This window comes from Andrena cerasifolii, chromosome 5, assembly GCF_050908995.1.
Source record: "Andrena cerasifolii isolate SP2316 chromosome 5, iyAndCera1_principal, whole genome shotgun sequence".
In the NCBI taxonomy this organism is placed as follows: Eukaryota; Metazoa; Arthropoda; class Insecta; order Hymenoptera; family Andrenidae; genus Andrena; species Andrena cerasifolii.
The window spans coordinates 14913743-14932196 of NC_135122.1; the positions used below are offsets into that span (position 1 = coordinate 14913743).

The 18454-nt window shown below is 46.4% G+C and overlaps 1 protein-coding gene across 8 annotated transcripts in view; it reads left to right on the forward strand.

The window, feature by feature from the left end:
* The window catches only part of Smash (smallish), a 140650-nt gene extending 124839 nt beyond the window's left edge, over positions 1-15811 (forward strand). For 6 of the 8 annotated variants that reach the window (XM_076813105.1, XM_076813107.1, XM_076813109.1 and 3 more), the window contains 13 exons: positions 3-1394; positions 1880-2902; positions 8115-8426; positions 8695-8922; positions 9653-10014; positions 10872-11244; positions 11705-11761; positions 12028-12350; positions 12917-13157; positions 13320-13522; positions 13650-13822; positions 14115-14279; positions 14835-15811. In XM_076813105.1, coding sequence (XP_076669220.1) covers positions 3-1394; positions 1880-2902; positions 8115-8426; positions 8695-8922; positions 9653-10014; positions 10872-11244; positions 11705-11761; positions 12028-12350; positions 12917-13157; positions 13320-13522; positions 13650-13822; positions 14115-14279; positions 14835-14857 — 4875 coding nt within the window. In that variant the 3' untranslated portion in view covers positions 14858-15811. The remainder of the gene's footprint in view (positions 1-2; positions 1395-1879; positions 2903-8114; positions 8427-8694; positions 8923-9652; positions 10015-10871; positions 11245-11704; positions 11762-12027; positions 12351-12916; positions 13158-13319; positions 13523-13649; positions 13823-14114; positions 14280-14834) is intronic. The other 2 variants (XM_076813110.1, XM_076813113.1) reach the window with 2 other exon arrangements.
* The last annotated feature ends 2643 nt before the right edge of the window (positions 15812-18454 follow it).

Consider the following 18454-nt stretch of genomic DNA (forward strand, 5'->3'; position numbering starts at 1 on the left):
AGAGCGACAGAGACAGCGAAATCGAGAAGAACCACTCGGACGTGGACACCGTGGCAAGCGAGGGCGTGATCGGCAACGACATGATGACGTCGTCGGCGACCACCACGGTAACGACGGCAACGACGACGAAGAAACCGTTCGGGAACGGTTTCCACAGCAACCACAGTCACAACAGCAACCAGGAGTACGACTCGGCGACGACAGCGACGACCAGCTCCCCGGAACCAGAGGAGTACACCTACGAGGGAGCGATCCGCGGCTACGTGTCCCGCGTGTCGCAGAACATACCGAGGCGGTCGTTAGCTAGCCTGGACGCGAAGCTGGACAGCGCTAAGTCGTCGATGAACGGTTCGAAGACGAGTCTGGCCGACGACGGTAAGTCCGCCCTACCGGCGGTGAAGGTGGACATCCTGAAGAGGCGGGAGATCTTCGAGAAGCCGTCGCAGAAGGGCGGCGACGGCAAGGCGAACAACAGGCTCTCCGGCGATTTCACCGGGGCGAAATCGATCAAGGAAAGGCTCTCGAACCTGGAGAAGCAGAAGTTCGAGCCCGAGACTATCGAGAAGACGGGCAAGTCGCTGAATAGACTGTCGGGCGACATGAGCTCGATCCGCGAGCGGCTGTCCCATCTGGAGAAACAAGCTTCGGAGAGAGAGAGCAAGAGCTCCTCCGTTCATCGTAAACTGAGCACCGAGGAATTGGAGACGGTCAGACCTATCAGAGAAAGATTGTCCACCCTGGAGAAGTACAGCAGCAGTGACGAGTCGTCGGCGCCTGGCACAGCTCACGAGTCCAGGCACAACGGGGAGCTGTCAGCTAGGACGATAAAGGATCGTTTGAGTGCCCTGGACGCGGCCAGGAGCAAGGAGTCCGCCGACAAGAGGTCCTCCGTTGGCAAGCATTCGCTCTGCTTCCGGGACCAGGAGAACAGAATCGATACCTCCACTCCCAGTGAAAGAAGCTCGTCGCCCGACTCCGAATATCGCGTGCCGAGGGCTGCCTTCCACAGAAGCCTGGACTCTTTGGACGCTGATGCCTCCAGCGGTCCTGATACGTTCGAGCGCGTACAGAGCTTAGAGGAGCTCGATTATGGCAGACGTTACCCAGCATCATCCTCGTCCGCCGAGCTCCTCAACGACACCGATCGCGAGGATTCTGGCATTCACACGGCCGATGTAAGCTGCTCCGTCAGCCAGGCCGACGAGCCGGTGGACGAGGACATCGTGCACGCCAGTACGATCATCGAGAGGCAAGAGGTCATCGAAGAGAAACCGGAAGAGCCTCGCGACGTTGACGCGGCGAAGGAGACTGCCGCGGTGGAGAGCACCGCTGCAAACGTAAACGAGACCTCTACGATTTCTGCCAGCCAACCGGAAGCAGTAGTAACAAAGAAGGTAAGGCGTAATGATAGAGTTGCATGATACTTCTTTCTTTTGGTTCGTCAAGTTTATTCTCAGCCGCGATCAAGTCCATTCGATTGCCATAAGTAAAAATCAGACTACCGATTTCGAGTATAAATTGTGTTGGTTGAAGTTCGCGGGGGGACGAGTTTGAATAGCTTTTGGTACTTATGGATAATCGAGGGGAGATGATCAGCGAAATCATGAGTGCCGGGATGTTTTAGCTTACGAAAGACAGTCGTTGAGTAACGGCTTGCAGGAATAAATCGCCTTGTTTTCTAGACACTATTTTATTAGCAGAATGTATCGTACAGAGTGGGTCTTGCTAATTGGTGGTTAAAGTAGAGTTATATTTACTTCACGACTGAGCCTCGTACATTCGTTTAACAATCGCCAGTTTGAAAGCTAAACCTATTCTTGCTGTTTGGTTACGGGACGGCAGTTCGTACTATCTATCCAATAACTCTTTGGTTCTCTAGGGCACTGCTGACACTTCTGGGGAACTGTCGACTAACAAATCACAATCGCAGGCACACATAGAGGTTACTAACTCTATTACACTTCGCTCCTGCCCCGTCACGAGTCGCCCGATCGTATATCAGAGTCCCAAAGTACCTCCGCGACGAACTCCTCCCGAAACGCTTCCCAAACCAAAGTTACCTCTCTCCAAAGAGCCAGCTGACCCCAAAACAGACACTCTGCCCGCTAAAGAAGCGAACGTAGCATCTAGCTCCAAAGCTGTCGCAGAGGAGCAAGATCCTACATTCAGTACCGACGAAATAGTCCAAAGTCCCTCGAACGAGGACTCGCCCAAAACCACAAACACATCTTCAACGTCGTCGGAGTCCACCGTCGTAGACAGTTGTCCCCTGTCACCTGCCAGGACAGCGATCGTTCCGACGACCCTCCAGCTAGAGCCTAACGTTACCTCCGCCTCGAGCTGCCCCGTGAAAGATGCCACAAAGACCACACCGGTCACATCGCCACGGGCAGCATCCAAGATCCCCACCCCGCTTCCTCGGAAAGCAATAGTCACCAAATCATCTCCAACGAGCTCCACGTCCTCCCTAAGTCCGCCTGTCTCCCCATCCTCGCCGAAAATACTATTCATGAAGTGCAGACCGTCGAACGCCAAGAGTCCAACGAGCCTGCTGTCGTCCCCGCAGTTTCCAAAAGCGTCGGAGATACCGATCCCTGTCAGTCCCAGCGGCACGGTCCCACCGACCACTATTCCATCCAGCCCGTTCACACCCCTGTCGCCGTCCTCCACTCCGGAGCAATCACCCTCGGGCTTCCCCCCGAAACACGCCCCCTGCCCTCCGCCCAGCATGAAATACGAGGTGACGGTGGGTGAAGAGGCGCTGCCCGCGGAAAGACGCCGAACGGTGGTGGAGATTTGCGAGAAGGTGGTGGTACCTCAGGGCAAGACACCTACGACGCCTCCAGTGACGCCGTTCATCACCGTGGATCGCGTCAGCGACAAGCAGAGCCCAGCGACCGAGGTTAGGATCGATCAGCAATCTAGCAGCCCCTTGAGAAAGTCTTAAGAGAGACAGATGCCGAGAATCATCCGCCAGTTTGGCTGTCGCCGCGTAGCGCGTACATCGCTCGCCCTTTGTTAGACCCAGCTTCGTCTAACTTCCACTAGATCTTGTACATAAAAATGGGGCTTAGAATGGGTGGCTAAGTGGTGGGAACCGCTCGATCGCCTGTGGGCGACAAGAGAGGCGCGCGATGGGATTCGAAATCGTCTTGAGACATGGGGCTGGTCATGACGGCCGGATAGAGAAAATAAGATGGAGTAACAAAGTGACTAACGAAAACAGTTGCGCCCAAAGAAAGTACATTTTCCAAAGGGGTTCCTGTCGAGTAACTAGTAAAGTGATTTCGTGGCTGCACTTGGACCCTCTGCGCTAGCTGTCGATGCTCATTCGAGCCAGCGCGCTGCTGATCCTTGCAAGCGGGCTAGGCTCGATGATCCCGGAAAGTCGTTTTCGAGTCTCGAATCTGTTCGATCAGGGAACTGAATCCTACCACTTAGGACTCCCTGGATAATATAACCCGTCTTCGCCTATCGCTTCCACACACGTATTTATTATCCGTCATTACGCAGAAATCTCGCTGGAAACGAAGGCGTGAGACCATAGCTAACGATGTAAATAGACGACGCAGGAGCAAAACGTATATAATAACCCCCTACCCACCCGCCAGTATCGAGTAGAATTAGATCAGGTAGCCGGAAACACGTACTAGCCGGAGGTAAACGACGGTAACAGTTTGGAGTGAAGTCGATGGTCACGGTGACTCGCGCGATACTTGCAAATTAGTGGCCTAACCCGAGCAGGGAGCAGATTTTCGACCTAAAACGATGCCTAATGCAAACGATGGATGCCCGTAGTGGGAATCGTACGGAGAGGATGTGACGAAACCATCTTCATCGCTCCACGATCTGTGAAATCGACGAGAGGCCCTCGCGCCGATTTCACAGTCGCTAGAGCGACGCCTCTGTTGGCGAAACAACGTGGACTTGCTTTTTAACGACTGATACGAAATAAAGCGAGGAATGGGTCATGAACGAGGAAAATCGTGAACCACCCATCGTACTTTGATGTACTCCGAGCGTAAGACATCATTTTAGATTAACTTGTAACCGATCTTAACACGACTCGTCGACACTTTTACGCGCGGATAAAGATCGATCGTAGCACTCGGTAGGAGTATACGCGGCTAATGAGATAGAAAATTCAGTGGGCAGAGAAATTTGTCGTGTCGCGTTTCCATCGTGCGACCGCGAACGGCACTCGGGCTTCCTTGCGAAAGGGATTTTGAAGCACGAATGAATTAGGCCCATGGGAACTGGAAGCTTATCCCGAAAATTTTTGTAGGTTTTGATACGCTGGCGTCGAAGAGCTTTGGAATATATCTGTCTGGTGAAATTGCTACGCCCTCTCGATTCACTTTTGCTTCGAAAAAACCCAATTTCAATTCGTCGAATTAGTAGCTGGTAAACATAGCTGGTACCTACTCTTATCGAATACTTTTCGTATAAATCAAGTGGACACCGCCGAGAATTTGTATCGAATTGAAATTTCCACGCGTCGATTACTCTACCATTGTCTCCGTCATCCTGAATTGTTCGTAATGAAAGTGGAAAATCTACTGAATATATTCGAAACGTCTGATCGCAAATAAAGGGGAAACAGTATAAATTTTCAAACTGCGTTCCAGTAATTTGTCTTCCACGCGCTGACTCGATAGAGGGTCTTATTCACTTTTCACGAGAAGTAAATCGTCGTCGTGATCAACGTGCAAACAGATGTCGCAACCAACATCGAAAATTACGTGTCTTATCGTCGGTTCTTATCGTCGTACGGCCAGACCACTGTCGGTTTTTAACGCGCAGCTGCATTCCAAAGGCAAACGCGTCTAAAGTGTCGTCCTCGTGACCCGCGGATCGAAGGTCGATCAGAATGACATTTAATCATTAACGGCGAACTCGCAACTGACCCGCCGCAATAAAAGTGCCCTGAATTGTTACGATTGATCGTGCAATTATCTCGAGTGGTCGCATTCGTGCCTTCTGACACGTGATCCGCGGCACCAAGGAGGTAACAACTTGTGTGGCTTATCTCGAAAGTAACAATAGCCGCGTGATTACTCGTCAAGTTTGTTAATCGAGTGGCGGAACTCGATTTGGCCATTTGCATAATTCCTCGATCATTAACCAGGAGTGTAATTAATATTCAAACCTTATTGGCCCGCAGAGACGCGAAAGTAGTTCAAATTGTCTGGCCGATATTGGACTATTCCCCTTAGCCCGAGTTTCTATGAATATTTCGGTTAGCCGGAGCTTGATCTTTGGAAAATTGCGATTGGAGGAAAGTGGCTGATTGATTCTTCGTCTAGACGACGTTGAATTTTGTACTGTGTTAAGAGCTTGTTTGTCATAGCGACGCCAGCAATTCTCATCGTACAATCTCGAGCGAGTGTCCTAAATCTATGCTTCGCTACTGTGACGAGGTAAGACGGCGCTTTCGATTTCTCGAGTTAGCGATAAATACCCCACAAACATGTGTTTTTTTCCCCTTCATTGTTGATTAGTTGTCCGCTTATCGATAGTGGTATTTGCTTTCGATCTACGATTTAGTTTATGCATGGCTCTCCAGCTTAGCTGATTTGGTCGACCCCTTAGTTTTCCGTTGATCTTCGTATTTAAGCAAACGCACAGCCTTCTCTGTTTTTTGGAATTTGTTTAAATGGTGTACATATCCTCCCCTCTGAAACTGTGTGCGGTCACCATTTAATGTTTGCTATACACTACGTAAAATCTACGTAACTTACACCTCGACACGATCACTTAAGAATTACTTGCACATTATCAAGGGGTATTTAGAATGCACTGCAGTTATTAATTCATATTGTTTATGTTTTCAACGTCTACCATAAAATCTGTATATTTTAACGAGAAGAAATATTGGAGATGCTTGAAGCGTCTTTAAACACAAATTCTGTGATCGAATAGACGTGCTACGATTCACTGTGCTACTGTAAATATCGGTGGTCTTTGTACACAGAAATAATTATTTATCAAGCAATTATTTATCAATATTCGAAATGAAAACAAGCGTCATCTTCATTCTAAAACTTTCGTCGCAACATCTGTTTCAAGGTTTACCAGATGATCCAAACTTTGTGTTTCTTTTACACCGATAAGAAATCAGTTACGAAAATTCTCAGCTTGTTTACATTCACACACTCTTGTTTATCTTATTAGCATTGTGACTATTTCGCAAGAGGAGATCAGTAGGATCGGTATTATTGATTGTGGGCTTTTTACAGCTTATATTCGCGGTTTCATTTTTGGATGAATTACGACTGATCGCAATCAAGGGTTTATTGAACAGTTTAACGTTAAATCGCTCAACGTCTTTAGCTGTCGTTCCATTTCTCATTATAAATATTACATCCTTCTTGCGGTCAGCTATACCCAGAAATCAAAATGAATGTGTCACTCTTAAAAAACTGTGAATCGTGGTTACTTTCTAGCTTCGAAAGTTGAGTTTCTTTTTTCACTTTCGAGTTCTCACACACAAGAAAGTTTCCTGGGATATTTATCATAATTCCATCAGTAAATACAGGAAATACAGTTACTAAAAGAATCGTATACAATTATGTGTCCAATTAAAAGGAATAGTTTTCGTATGTCTCGTAGAAATTCTAGTCTCGTAAATTACACATGCTACTTTTTATTTAAAATAACAAATAACACTTGTGGAAAAATTAATTTCCTAACTTCACGGGGATTGATCTCCATTATCAGATATTTTAACGAAGATGGGATATCTCGTCCAACTTACGAGTCTTATATTTCTTTTATCTTTTAGCCATAAATACTCGATGAAAGATCTATGAAAGTTAGTTTCGCTTGTTAGTTACGCGCGAATCTGGAGCAGTCTGTAAAAATTACTAATTTAGTCTCGTCCCTACTAGTAGGATCCAGGTAGATCTAGATAAACGTTATCATTGTTGCCGAAAGATGTTATCTATGTTTGCTCGCACTTCGTCAGTCCGCAGCAATAGCACATGACATCATATTCGTACGAAAACTTAAGAAATAGTGAACTGCATGGAGAGCAAGCGTTCCCTTTCGCTGGTGCATGCACTTGATTGTGACTAAAAAGCGTTTCCACGAGCGACGGTAGTTTAATTATACTTTACTCATTAACCAAAGTCTCAGCGAGACGCGTTCAATTTTTAGAAACACGGGATCCGCTGTTTAATCTGATTTTCTCACAGACCACTTTACAACTATTCGCGCACGCAGAATTACACACCAGTTTAATGAGCTTCCTCTTTATTATTAACAAATTTTAATTCGCTTTATTTCCAGAAACTTTTGCGACAAATTAATATTTCCTACAACGGGATCCCCGATAATTTACTTTCGTTCACCCCAAGTTTGCAGCCTTCCCAGACTAACGTTTCAGTTTCGTACGTTCATTTCTGCACGGATTTTGCAAAAAGGAACCCTAAGACAGCCACGCATGAACGCTCAGTGAATCGATGTCTATCTAAAACACGTTGAACGTGAAAAAAAAAAACACAATAGACAAGCAGAACGGGAGACCCGTATGCAAAATGATCTTCCATCCGAAACCACAGTTGCCTCTCAACTTGTTACTCGAAATCCAGTGTTTCTCAAGCTTCATTGTACCGCGACTACCATCCTCGGTACTTTATCGTGATAAGGTATCTCCAAAGCCTACGCGATAAACTGTTAAGATACATTTACTATCACGCGAACATTAATACCCCGCAAAGGATACCCAAACTGCAATTCTTTCACTATTACGATGCTACCAATATTAACAATTTATCTGCCACTCTCCTGTGCGCACCGGTTCACGATTCCCATCCATTATTAATCGCTAGACAAATATATCTATCGCCTACAAAACTACACCCCTCAATGATCTCTGCTCCATTCACGCAGTTGTGAATGTTCTCAGGGAGAAATTTATAGCAACTCTCCTCGGAGACATGCCTCGGATAAAGTGTTAAAATAATGATGACCGAGCCCTTTGAAGTTTGAGAAACCCTGCCGCACTGACGTCTGGATTTGCATAGAATGTGGCGTTGCAAAATTCGTGCGGTTCCTAGCCGCAAGCCCAGTTCCGTACGGCAGAAGCAATAACGCAGCGCGCATCTCTTCAGGAACCGATTGTTATCGAGAAAGCCGAGGGAGAGGAGGCGGCAGCAGCGATTTGCCAGCCGGGCCCGCCAGTCGAACACGCAGAGCACGAGGATAAGGAAGCGCTGATGAACGGGAAGATCGAGGCTTTCGAGGGACCGCCGCGACATCCGATCCAGGAGTCGATCGACACGCACGATGCACCTGAGCGCAACGAGACCACGAACAACGTCCCTGCGCCGGAAAGACCGACGACCTTGGCCCTCGGCAACCAAGAAATCCCCATAATGCACGCGATGAACCTGCTCAGCCCTTTGTCGCCTATATCTAAACAGGTAACAGACCATCTCGATCCCATCTCGACGAAGTCGATAGAATTGAAGCGACGAGACACTACATACGTAGCCTCTTTCACTTCCATTTCGAGCATAAAATCTTGTACTTGCTGACCTGACGTTTCTATTTAAGCTCGGGCTGGCTTATCTTCGATGTAACCACTGATTGCTTGTTCCTTCTTTTCCGCGAATGTATTTCATCGGATTTGGAAGCGATGTATCGTTGGCGTTGCATGGTCTCTGTAAAATTGATGTTCTGTGGTGACAGATTCTGCCGCTGAACTTATCCAGTGACGAGGAAGTAGTGACAGGGCTGGCGTTTCATCTGGGACCACCAACCAGCGTAGAACCCCCGAAGGAGAAACCACCACCGCCCCCAGTGGACGTTAGCGACGAGGAGAGCCTTCCGATAGAGCTCCTGAAGCGACTGAACTCCACTCGCAGAATAAAGAAGGAGCTACGCACGAGGCGTTCTGATTTTCTTGGAATCGAAGGGGTATGACACCACTTTGCAGCAGTTTAATTGCGAGAGACTAACCGCGTCCCGTGAAATACGAATGATCGTTGGGTTTAGCTCGTTGGAATGATCGGGGAACGTAGCCGCGCGTGATGTTCGAGGTTTTTCTTCCTGCGATAGAAGTCGACACTTTTTCCCTGGCACTTTCGTTTTTTTTCTCACGAGTTCCCACCTCCCCGTTGGCTTTCACTTGTTTCCGGAAGCTAATGTGTTCCGCGGCTGTTGGTACACCCGCGTTTAGCATGGCGAGAGATGGTATCGTCGGCGTAACATCGTTTAATGATATTAATTGGGGCACGTGAATGGATTTACGTAACGCACAATCGCAACTATGTACGTCGGAACATCCAGGCGTGAATTTGCATGTTCGGTCGATTCACTTCTTCCAAAGAAAGGGGCATTCTCGAATACAAAATAGCGAAGTAGGAAGGCGCATGTGTTGAATTCGAGGAATTATTCAGACATTCCACCATCGCGATGCAAGCATTGCACGAAATCATTCATCGCAAAATCAGGATGCCATTATTCAAGCCTTCTGAACGGCTCTGTAGATGCCATTATAAGAAAACACCAAGTAGTATTCTAACTCCACTCGCGTCTACTTGCTAGCGAAGTATCAGGCTCCAAGGAATCTAGATTATATGTAACATTCCCCCCAACTATTTCAAACGCGATTCTCACCAACGCCCTGCGCCTCCCTCTCTGGCAGATAAACGACGACGAACTAGAACGCGAGCTGACTCTGACGAAGCCACCAGACATGGCAGCGATCCTCGCCGAGGAAAGGCGCATCGAGCAGCTTCATCGCCGCTCCTACGACACCGACAGCAACTACGAGCAGGACTCCAGCCACGAAAGGGACTCGGGGGTCGAGCTGGGCCATGCCGAAGACTGGGCCAAGCAGCCGGTCAGCCCAGACATGTCTCAGCACAGCCGACAGAGCAGCGAGCCGTTCGGCGCCAGCGTCACTTCCTCCGAAGAGGACGAGATCACGAAGAAGGAGAGGGAGATCATCGAGGTTCTCGAGAAAGAGGAGCAGTGGCGGTACGGCAACAATCGTGAGATGAACAGGTAGGAGTTTTCCGTGGGCAATTTCTATGGAGGGTTAGCGTTCTGTCTATCGACTCGAGGCTCGATTCTCCTTGCTTCTCTCTCTCTCTCTCTCCCTCTCTGGATCGGTTGTACATTTCCTCTTGAATTGTTAGCCATGGGATCGGGGTAACGTTACTTTCACTCCTCTGTATTCTGTTTCGGGCTTTCTGGTATTTATTCACGCGGCTCTTAGGTACTCGCACTGTTATCTCTATGGCCGTTCACCACACAACTGTTTCGAAGTAACGCGTGCCTCACTTCTCTTTAACTTCTGCTGGGCGCCTGAACGAGCACCCCCGTTGTAAAACCGTATAGTCCAAAAGCCGCCACTTCGAAGATGTCACTTCTGTAAACTCACGCGTCTGTATTTCAAATCTACCGCTGTACCGTTCCGTTTTGGCTGTGCATTATATATGCAGACTCCTCGATGGTCTGCAGAGATTGCTCCCAAGGGATGCGCTTCTTTTGAAGTACAGCTTGCGGACTCGTGAAACTCGCGAACTGGCAGCTTCGATCACAGCAGCGATGCATCCATTTATCTCTAAGCGTGCCTTGTATGTATATATATATATATAAAATTATAATGATTCTGTATCTCGGGAACAATGTACAAACGGTTATGAATAAAATAAACACTTTTACCTTTGAACGTATGGTTCTTTTCTGACGCTTTTACACTATCGCTGTCGCTGTCGCTACGTTTCGTTCCTCTGTCTCAGCCGAGCTGACTATCTCAATGCTAGCCTGTATATAGATAGACCAATAAATAAAAAAAAGAACAAAAAGCGACAGGAAGCCCGTTTAATCGAGTAACCAAGAAATTCATGACAAAACAGTGACTTGGGGGAGAAATTGGCGCACAAGCTGCGCGAGCTCGAGGAGGAGAAGATGGAGCTGGAGCGGGAACGCGCCCAGGAAGCTGCCCTTCGCCGACAGGAAGAGACGCTGCGGAAGAACGAAGAGAACATACGCAAGCAGGAGGAGATGATGCGCAAACAGCAAGAAGAGACCGCCAGGCAGCAGGAAGCGGCGCGTGCCGAGGCTGACGCGAAACGCGCCGAGGAGAAGAGGCAAGAAGAGGAGCTGAGAGCGCAGGCGGAACAGTTGAGGATCCAAAACGAGATCGAGGAGGAGCGGAGGGTGGCCGATGCTCGTCGCAAAGAAGAGAAACGCATCAGGGCTATGGAAAGTCAAATTCGCGAGCAGGAGGTACTACAATTTTGTTTTCTCTTAATTCCCCGGTCTGTTTGGTTTTGAAAAGCATTGCGGACAAGTGTAAAGTTGAGAGACTTTTGGTTTTCTGAGGTGTTTTGAAGTTTGTTGGCGTTGTTGTGTGACATCTGGTGGAATTAAGTTAAGGGTGGCAGGGGACAGACGGAGTAGAATGAATTTCAATTCCATGAGTTTCAAAAGAGGCTAACATCCCCCATTATTAGCTGGCGTCTATTATGAGATACTGGTATTAACAATAGTTTCATGCAGAATGCCTTTTACCTTCTTTTAACCAACCGCCACAAAGGTTGCGCGGCGAAATAGGATCTGTGAAAGTGGCCAATCTTTGGTTTGGAAGAGTTTGCACGTAGACGTAGGTAGTTCGTGTGCATGTTGTAAATTATGATTATACTGCACCGCAAGCGCTAACGGGAGTGTCGTTGATAATTATTCGCAGAACGGAGCATTGGTTGGTGCTGGGTTGAACGATCAAGAAGACGAATTTGCTTCTGGGGTAAGGGAACATTATCTGTTACATTTTCACGGTGCTCACCTCTACAAAGAGGTGAGGCGACTATCAGGTTCAGAATACAAACTTTTCAACTACATCCACATTGCTGATTCGTTAAAATGATTCGTTAAGCATAAGCTAGACCGAAGGTGTACAAACTTCTGGCATAAGAGATTCAAAAGAGTGACAGCTATTGTAAAGAAGAGAAGTTGAGATCGCTAGAACGTATAAAGTATCAGTGTGCCACAGTATGAATTTTCTTCGAGCAGGAAGTCCTAAGAGTGGAAAGAGAACTGCTCCAATTGGAGCAAGAAGAATTGAAACGACAACGCAACAATCTGGCGTATCGGGAACAGAAGCAACTGAAACTGGCGGAGCAGCTGCAGGAACAATGGAAGTCGTTGCAGGACGTCGCGAACAGTTCTGCGAACAACATCCAACAGTACAAGAATCAGGTGCCAGTGAATTACAGATCGTCGATGCCGAATCTTCAGCTTCAGGACGTGCAAAGAAGAAGACCTCCGCCACCACCGATACCACCAGCGAAGCCATTGCGTTTGATAGAGCAGAGGCAAAGGGACGTCACTATCAGGTAATTAAATTCCACTCCATCCATCTGCACTTTGAATGCCTGTATCTTGAAAGACGGCTGATTCAGCAAACAGTGACGGAGTTCTCCTTTCGCAAGGAGACATCCTATGCACGTCCTCAAACTGCAACGGGACATCGTTATGTCAGCCTTCAAATAGCGCTTGCCAGCAGGAAATGCAAATTAGAGTCGGAATATAGTACCATTAATTGTGTCGCTTAATTTCCTGCTGGAGCTTTCCGCTTTGTTGAGTCTGATGTAACATTTTCTGCCAGGTCGATACGTAGCATCGGTTGCTCCAGTCTTCGCTGGGAATTCGATCATTCTTAATGTTGAAACTGTTCAACTGCACCGTAGTCGGTAGTTTGATTCTCTGCAGCTCGATATTCTCATTCAAGGAAAGAGGATTACACCGAGTATAACTATTAACATTTCCCATCGAGGAGCTGTAGTTTACGAGCGTGTGTGTTTGTGATTAAAAAAAAAAGTACTGAGTGAAAAAGAGCGATAGCAGCGGAGGCCCACGCGAAGCATGGACTAATTAAGCGGCGATTCGTTAAAATGAACAGGAACAGCAGGATACCGTCCGCGGATTCGATTCCGCAGCAAGTGGACGCGCCCCTGCGACACAGTGCGTCAGTGACGACGCTTTCGAGCCACGCTGGTCAACAGATGAGCAGACAGACGTTGCAGGCGCTCAGTGCAGTTCCTCGGCCACGAATCGTTCAAAGTGACCAGTGGGTCCAACGAAGGAAAAGCGACGTGCCACGAGGCGCTCATGATCTGAACTACCAACATTGGCTCATTCAAGTGAGTATCATAATTGATCGAGTGAAAGGATAGCCGATGTGAAGCGAAATAGTAGCATCGGGTTATACATAGATTTGTTCGCAAGAGACCATCTCGCGCGTTACAACCCAGTAATAAAGATAATGATCCATTTTGCTGACACTGTGATGTGATATGTTGCAGGAAGCGGAGCAGAGAAGAATTAGCGAGAAAAATCAGCGATCACCGGCGCGGAAATCTCAAATGCACGTAACAGGAACGTCTGTTCCTTATATCACGACACCGACGAGGACGGACAGCAAGCCATTGCCCGACTCTATTATACAAACTCTTACGCAAAGAGTGCAGAACAGAGCGCAGGAGAAGCCTCTTCCGCCAAGAAGAAGGTTGGTGCTCGGACATGAATTTTCAATAGTCCCTTGCGCGTGTGTTTATATCTGGCGCGAATAAATAGCTGATGTTACTTTACGTGAGAATCGAATGGGGAATGAAAAAGGGCATTTGTGCTTTCAGATTAGAACACAGCACGAGTCACGAGCATCTTTCCGCGTTGCAGCACCAATCGCCGCAGCATGTCTTGCAGCAACAGAAACCTCAGCAACCATCGCCAATAAACCCCGAGAACCAGGAGAAAATGTTGAGTGTCAGTGGGAAAAAGAAGTGCTCGCATTGTGGCGATGAATTAGGTATGGATCAAAGAAAGAAACCTAAATGCTAATAAATGCAATAGAATTCTCATAGAGTGAACAATTTAGAAATCTACCGTGATAACAAGAATATTCTTGAAATTGGCCGCGACGGGACATCAATTACTGGACAAAGTTAACGTGAAAGTGGGAAACTTAGAGCACGACTCAACTCGACACTTGTATTACTTTTTCAATAGAGCTGTTGAACGAGTAGTCGTATCAGCTGTTCCGAAGAAAAGAGGTTGAATTATTTATATAACTCTCGGGTGTTTCTTTATTGTTCTGTCAGGTCGAGGCGCAGCGATGATCATCGAAAGCCTGCGACTGTTCTATCACATGGAGTGTTTCAAATGCTGCGTGTGCCACGTGCGACTGGGCGACGGATTAATGGGAACAGACGTGCGTGTGCGGAATCACAAGCTTCACTGCCATAATTGCTACTCCAGTGACGACGGTACACTTCATTTGTACTATTAATACTTAAGATTCAAATTAGGCAAACGTCGATGATTTCCCAGTGAAAAACGTATTTCCATTTCTCATCTCTGCTCTCTTAAGTACCCTCCTGAAGTCACTATGGAATCACAAAAGTTTTGAGACATGATATTTCGTACAACGCCTTGGGTGTCCATTGAAAATCTGCTTGAACTTTTCGCGCAAATCGTATTCTCTTCGTCAAGAGTCTCGAAATGTACCGATACTGAGATTCAAGTAGGGCAACTGCAGTAATAGTAGTTAATTCTTGTCGCGTCGTTAACATCAATTTCAGTTGTCATCTGCCCCTGTTACGGGCCATTGATCACCCACCACATTGCGTAATTGGTCAGTTGATCAAATAAAAAAGAAGCTTGTTATGATGCTCTACTATTTCTTCCGATAAGAAGCCTTTCGCAATCAATCTTGCTCTTTACTTAGACCGCCATTAGGGGTCCTGATCTCGCTGACCCGCTATTCTTACGTTCACGCTGCATATTCCTTGTTTCAAACGATCACAACGTTAATGTTTCAGGTGTCAAGTTCAGTTGCGTGTGAGACCACGGGACAGTGGCGAATGGGACCACGCTGACTAACTTGAATATAGCATCTTCCGGCTATATTTTATAAGTTATAGTTGACCATTTAGCTGCAGGCAACACGCGACCGTGACACCGACAGATTTCCCATTTTCCTGTACATATATACTCTGACAGACGGATCGGACGAAAAGAATATGGAAAAAAAAGTCTCCGTTTACGCATGTACGTAGGTATTCTTTGCACTCTAACAATCGGAAGTGGAGTATCGAGATATTGGTTAACGCCGATTTCTTTTCATCGACTAACCGTAGGAAGTACACAGAGAACGTGCGATGTAAATAAAACGTGTATTTATGTAATTAGCATAAAAATAGGGAACCTAACGAGAAAAAAAAATCGCGAGACACTTGTTGTCGGCCATTAAAAACGCGCGTTGACGAGTGGATTTAGCATAATATCGGCCAAGAACGGGTTCATTGTATATTTTTGTATTATAGTTATCCCGTGGTATTTATGAGACATCCCTGATGCGTGACGGTTATAATATAAAGAAACCTTCTCTCCCATTCCCTTTTCCACTGTTTCTCTTCCCCCTTGGAGCCTCCCCCAAATGCTCTCGAATCGTTTAAATCAAATCGAAATAATCGCCTCCCCTCCCATGTACGAAGATCGTTTAGATTCTAAGTTCGACTACTACGTGCAGTGGTTAACCGTAGTTGTACGCGGAGCTGCGACTTTCAAAATGCGAGTTCTCATTTTCTTTCCATTCTTCGTCGAACGATCGATGCGTCGCGATTGTGACGATGCCCAAGTTTCTCCTTCTGATCGATGATAAATCCGTCGTGTTGTGCATCCGTCATCTCACCGGAGATGCACAGTTACTATTGTGAAATATTGTATGATACGTGTCTCGCGTTGTATCGCAACATGTAATTTTATATTATCGAGAATAAATGTTTATTATAGCGACCAGAGACTACACCCTCTCATCGATTTCTAGTAACGCGAATATCCTTCGTTTACAGCAACGTGACACCGATCCCGGGGTTAATTACACGGTAATTTACGCCCTTAATTGCGCGGCAGGAAATGGAATGCAAATAAATGCGCGAGTGTTTTGTTGTCCGACAGAGAATTGCCCGTGATACATGGATGGAATATATTTAGCAGCTTCGATTGGAGCGATCTCACTCAGCAGTTAAAAAGAGACCGATGACGTCGGGAAAGGAGAAGCCAGAGGTCGTCGAGCATCGAAGTTTCAGATACCCTAACGCACCCTGATGCACTTGACAGTATAATTTATTCGTCACGAGTCATCAATGTCACCTCATTGAACGCAGTAGTTGCAATGGAAGATTGAAAAAAAAAAAGACAATCGTTTTACATACCATGTTACGATGCACACTGAACTGCGCCAATAATTCCGCGGTACAGGGGAATTAGGAGCGCAAATATTATAGTGTAAAGAAATAGAGCGTAATGCACGTGCACACACATATAGGAAAGCCGATATATCCGTTTCGCCGCACCCTACTTCCTTGAAAACAATTAATTCTAGGTCGAGTTGCATAATCGTGAAAAAATTGTCGCCGATGAGAGAGGCCGAATCGGTAGCTGGAACCACGTCAGGGCCCGTCACGCGGAATTGAGTTACCAGCCACCTCTCCGCCCGCTTTATCAGTTTCAGTAATTCGAGCATCTGTCCCTCTATTAATAGGTGATCGTTACTAGGGCCTGTGCGAAATGCACGGGGATGCATCGCGGAACTGCGAGAATCGCGACACGTGTACCGTGTTTCCGCGATCTCTTGATAAATCAAACATCGTGTCTCTATTCGCGTTACTTGCGACAGACACTCACGGAAATCCATTGAAGTAGTTTTCACTGTTATTGGGGATAGTGATCCCTTGCCTCACAATTTCTGGTTGTGACGATTAATATTGGTGACGCGACATTAACTTGCGTGTCTCTAAAAAGGATCTGCAAACTTAGAGATTCGTCGATGCGACAGCTTGGAGGCTTATTGGACGACACTAAAGGATTTGGTTGCGGGAACTATAATCGCGTGTCAGCTTTAAGGAAGAATGTGAGAAACGTGGGAAACTGTTTCTTACGCATAATGGAAGAACACTGTATTGCAATTGGGATGAATTAATTGAATCGACAGCTCGGAAAGCTTCATGGGTCCTGACACTATCTGAATTTTTTGCGTTGGCTTGTTACTTCAGTTACTAAGTAATCATCACAGTTGACGTAATTCCTTCCATTGGATTTACAAAGATGAAAATAGTCTGACACGTGAAAACAAATCGTACACCATGAAACGCGGCGATCGCGTCGGTGTTGTTAGGATTCAAGATTAGCTGTTTATAGTCCGAATAGTCGGAGCTTATTCCTTCGTGCTCACCCGCCTGATATATTTTCGCTGAGTCCCCCACTGGTAAGTACTGAGTAACATTTCTCCGCAATCTCTCGGCATCGTTACGCAGCGCGCGTGCATAAAACACGCGCGTGTCCTCAGCTCGTTAAACACCAACAATACGAATCTCGAACTGGAGCGTAGCACCTCGAGTCGCCTAGATCGTTGTCGAGCAGAAAATTATTAACCCGCTGAATAGATAATCGATTCGATACGATACTTTACACGCAGCCGTGACTTTTTAATTCTCTCAAGTAACTCGCCACAGGTCGCCCCGCGATTGGCAGAGAAATCAACCGCGTACAGAATTTCGTGAAATTACACTTTGGAATATTCCTTGCTGCTATCGTGTCAAAAGAAGGCGCTATCAAAGAAGTAAACTTTGGGATAAGTGGAATGATTGCTGGAAAGATACCACGCGACCTCGGCAACGAAACTTCGAATTCGAATCGATTCGCGCTCACGTAATGTCTAATGAATGTTAGCTGTTAGGGGAAAGTGATCCACTTTTAGGAACCCTCGCGTGCCACGAAATTACTCGTCCTGTCGAATCGCTTTATCGGCGTCGTTAATTCGGGTACTCTCTATTAATAGGCGCACACCTGCTTTGGCATGCTTCAAATTCAAGCGCTATCGAACGACGGGAAACGAGCTACTTTTTTTCGATAACACGCTGTACGTCTCTAACCAACATCGAAACGAGTATTTAAAGGGTAACGCCGCGATAACTTTGGAGGTGATTTTAAATTTCGTGAGATTAGAAATTCACGAACTTTATTAAAAATGTAACATAAGGTTCTTATGATATGTATAAAGGAGAAGCAAAAAACATTTTTTCGGGTTTTTTTAACAAAAAATGGCGGCACTTTCCACGCTGGATTTATTTACGCCCGCACCGTTGGATCTAGAACAAAATGACAAAATGTTTTGTAATCTACACACTAAATCTAGAAAAGTTCCTAAGATTTCGAGAAATATTGATTTTTGAAGGAACGACGATAATTCATGATGATAAGAGAATTCAAAAGTTTGCCATAAGAACTATATGTTACAGTTTTAATAAATTTCAGGAATTTCTTTAAAATCATCTCCAAAGTTATCCCATCACTTTTGGCCTATCATCGTGGCGTCACCCCTTAACAAAGTGATCCAACCCTTAACTGCGAAACCCTTCTAAATAATTCCTTACAACAG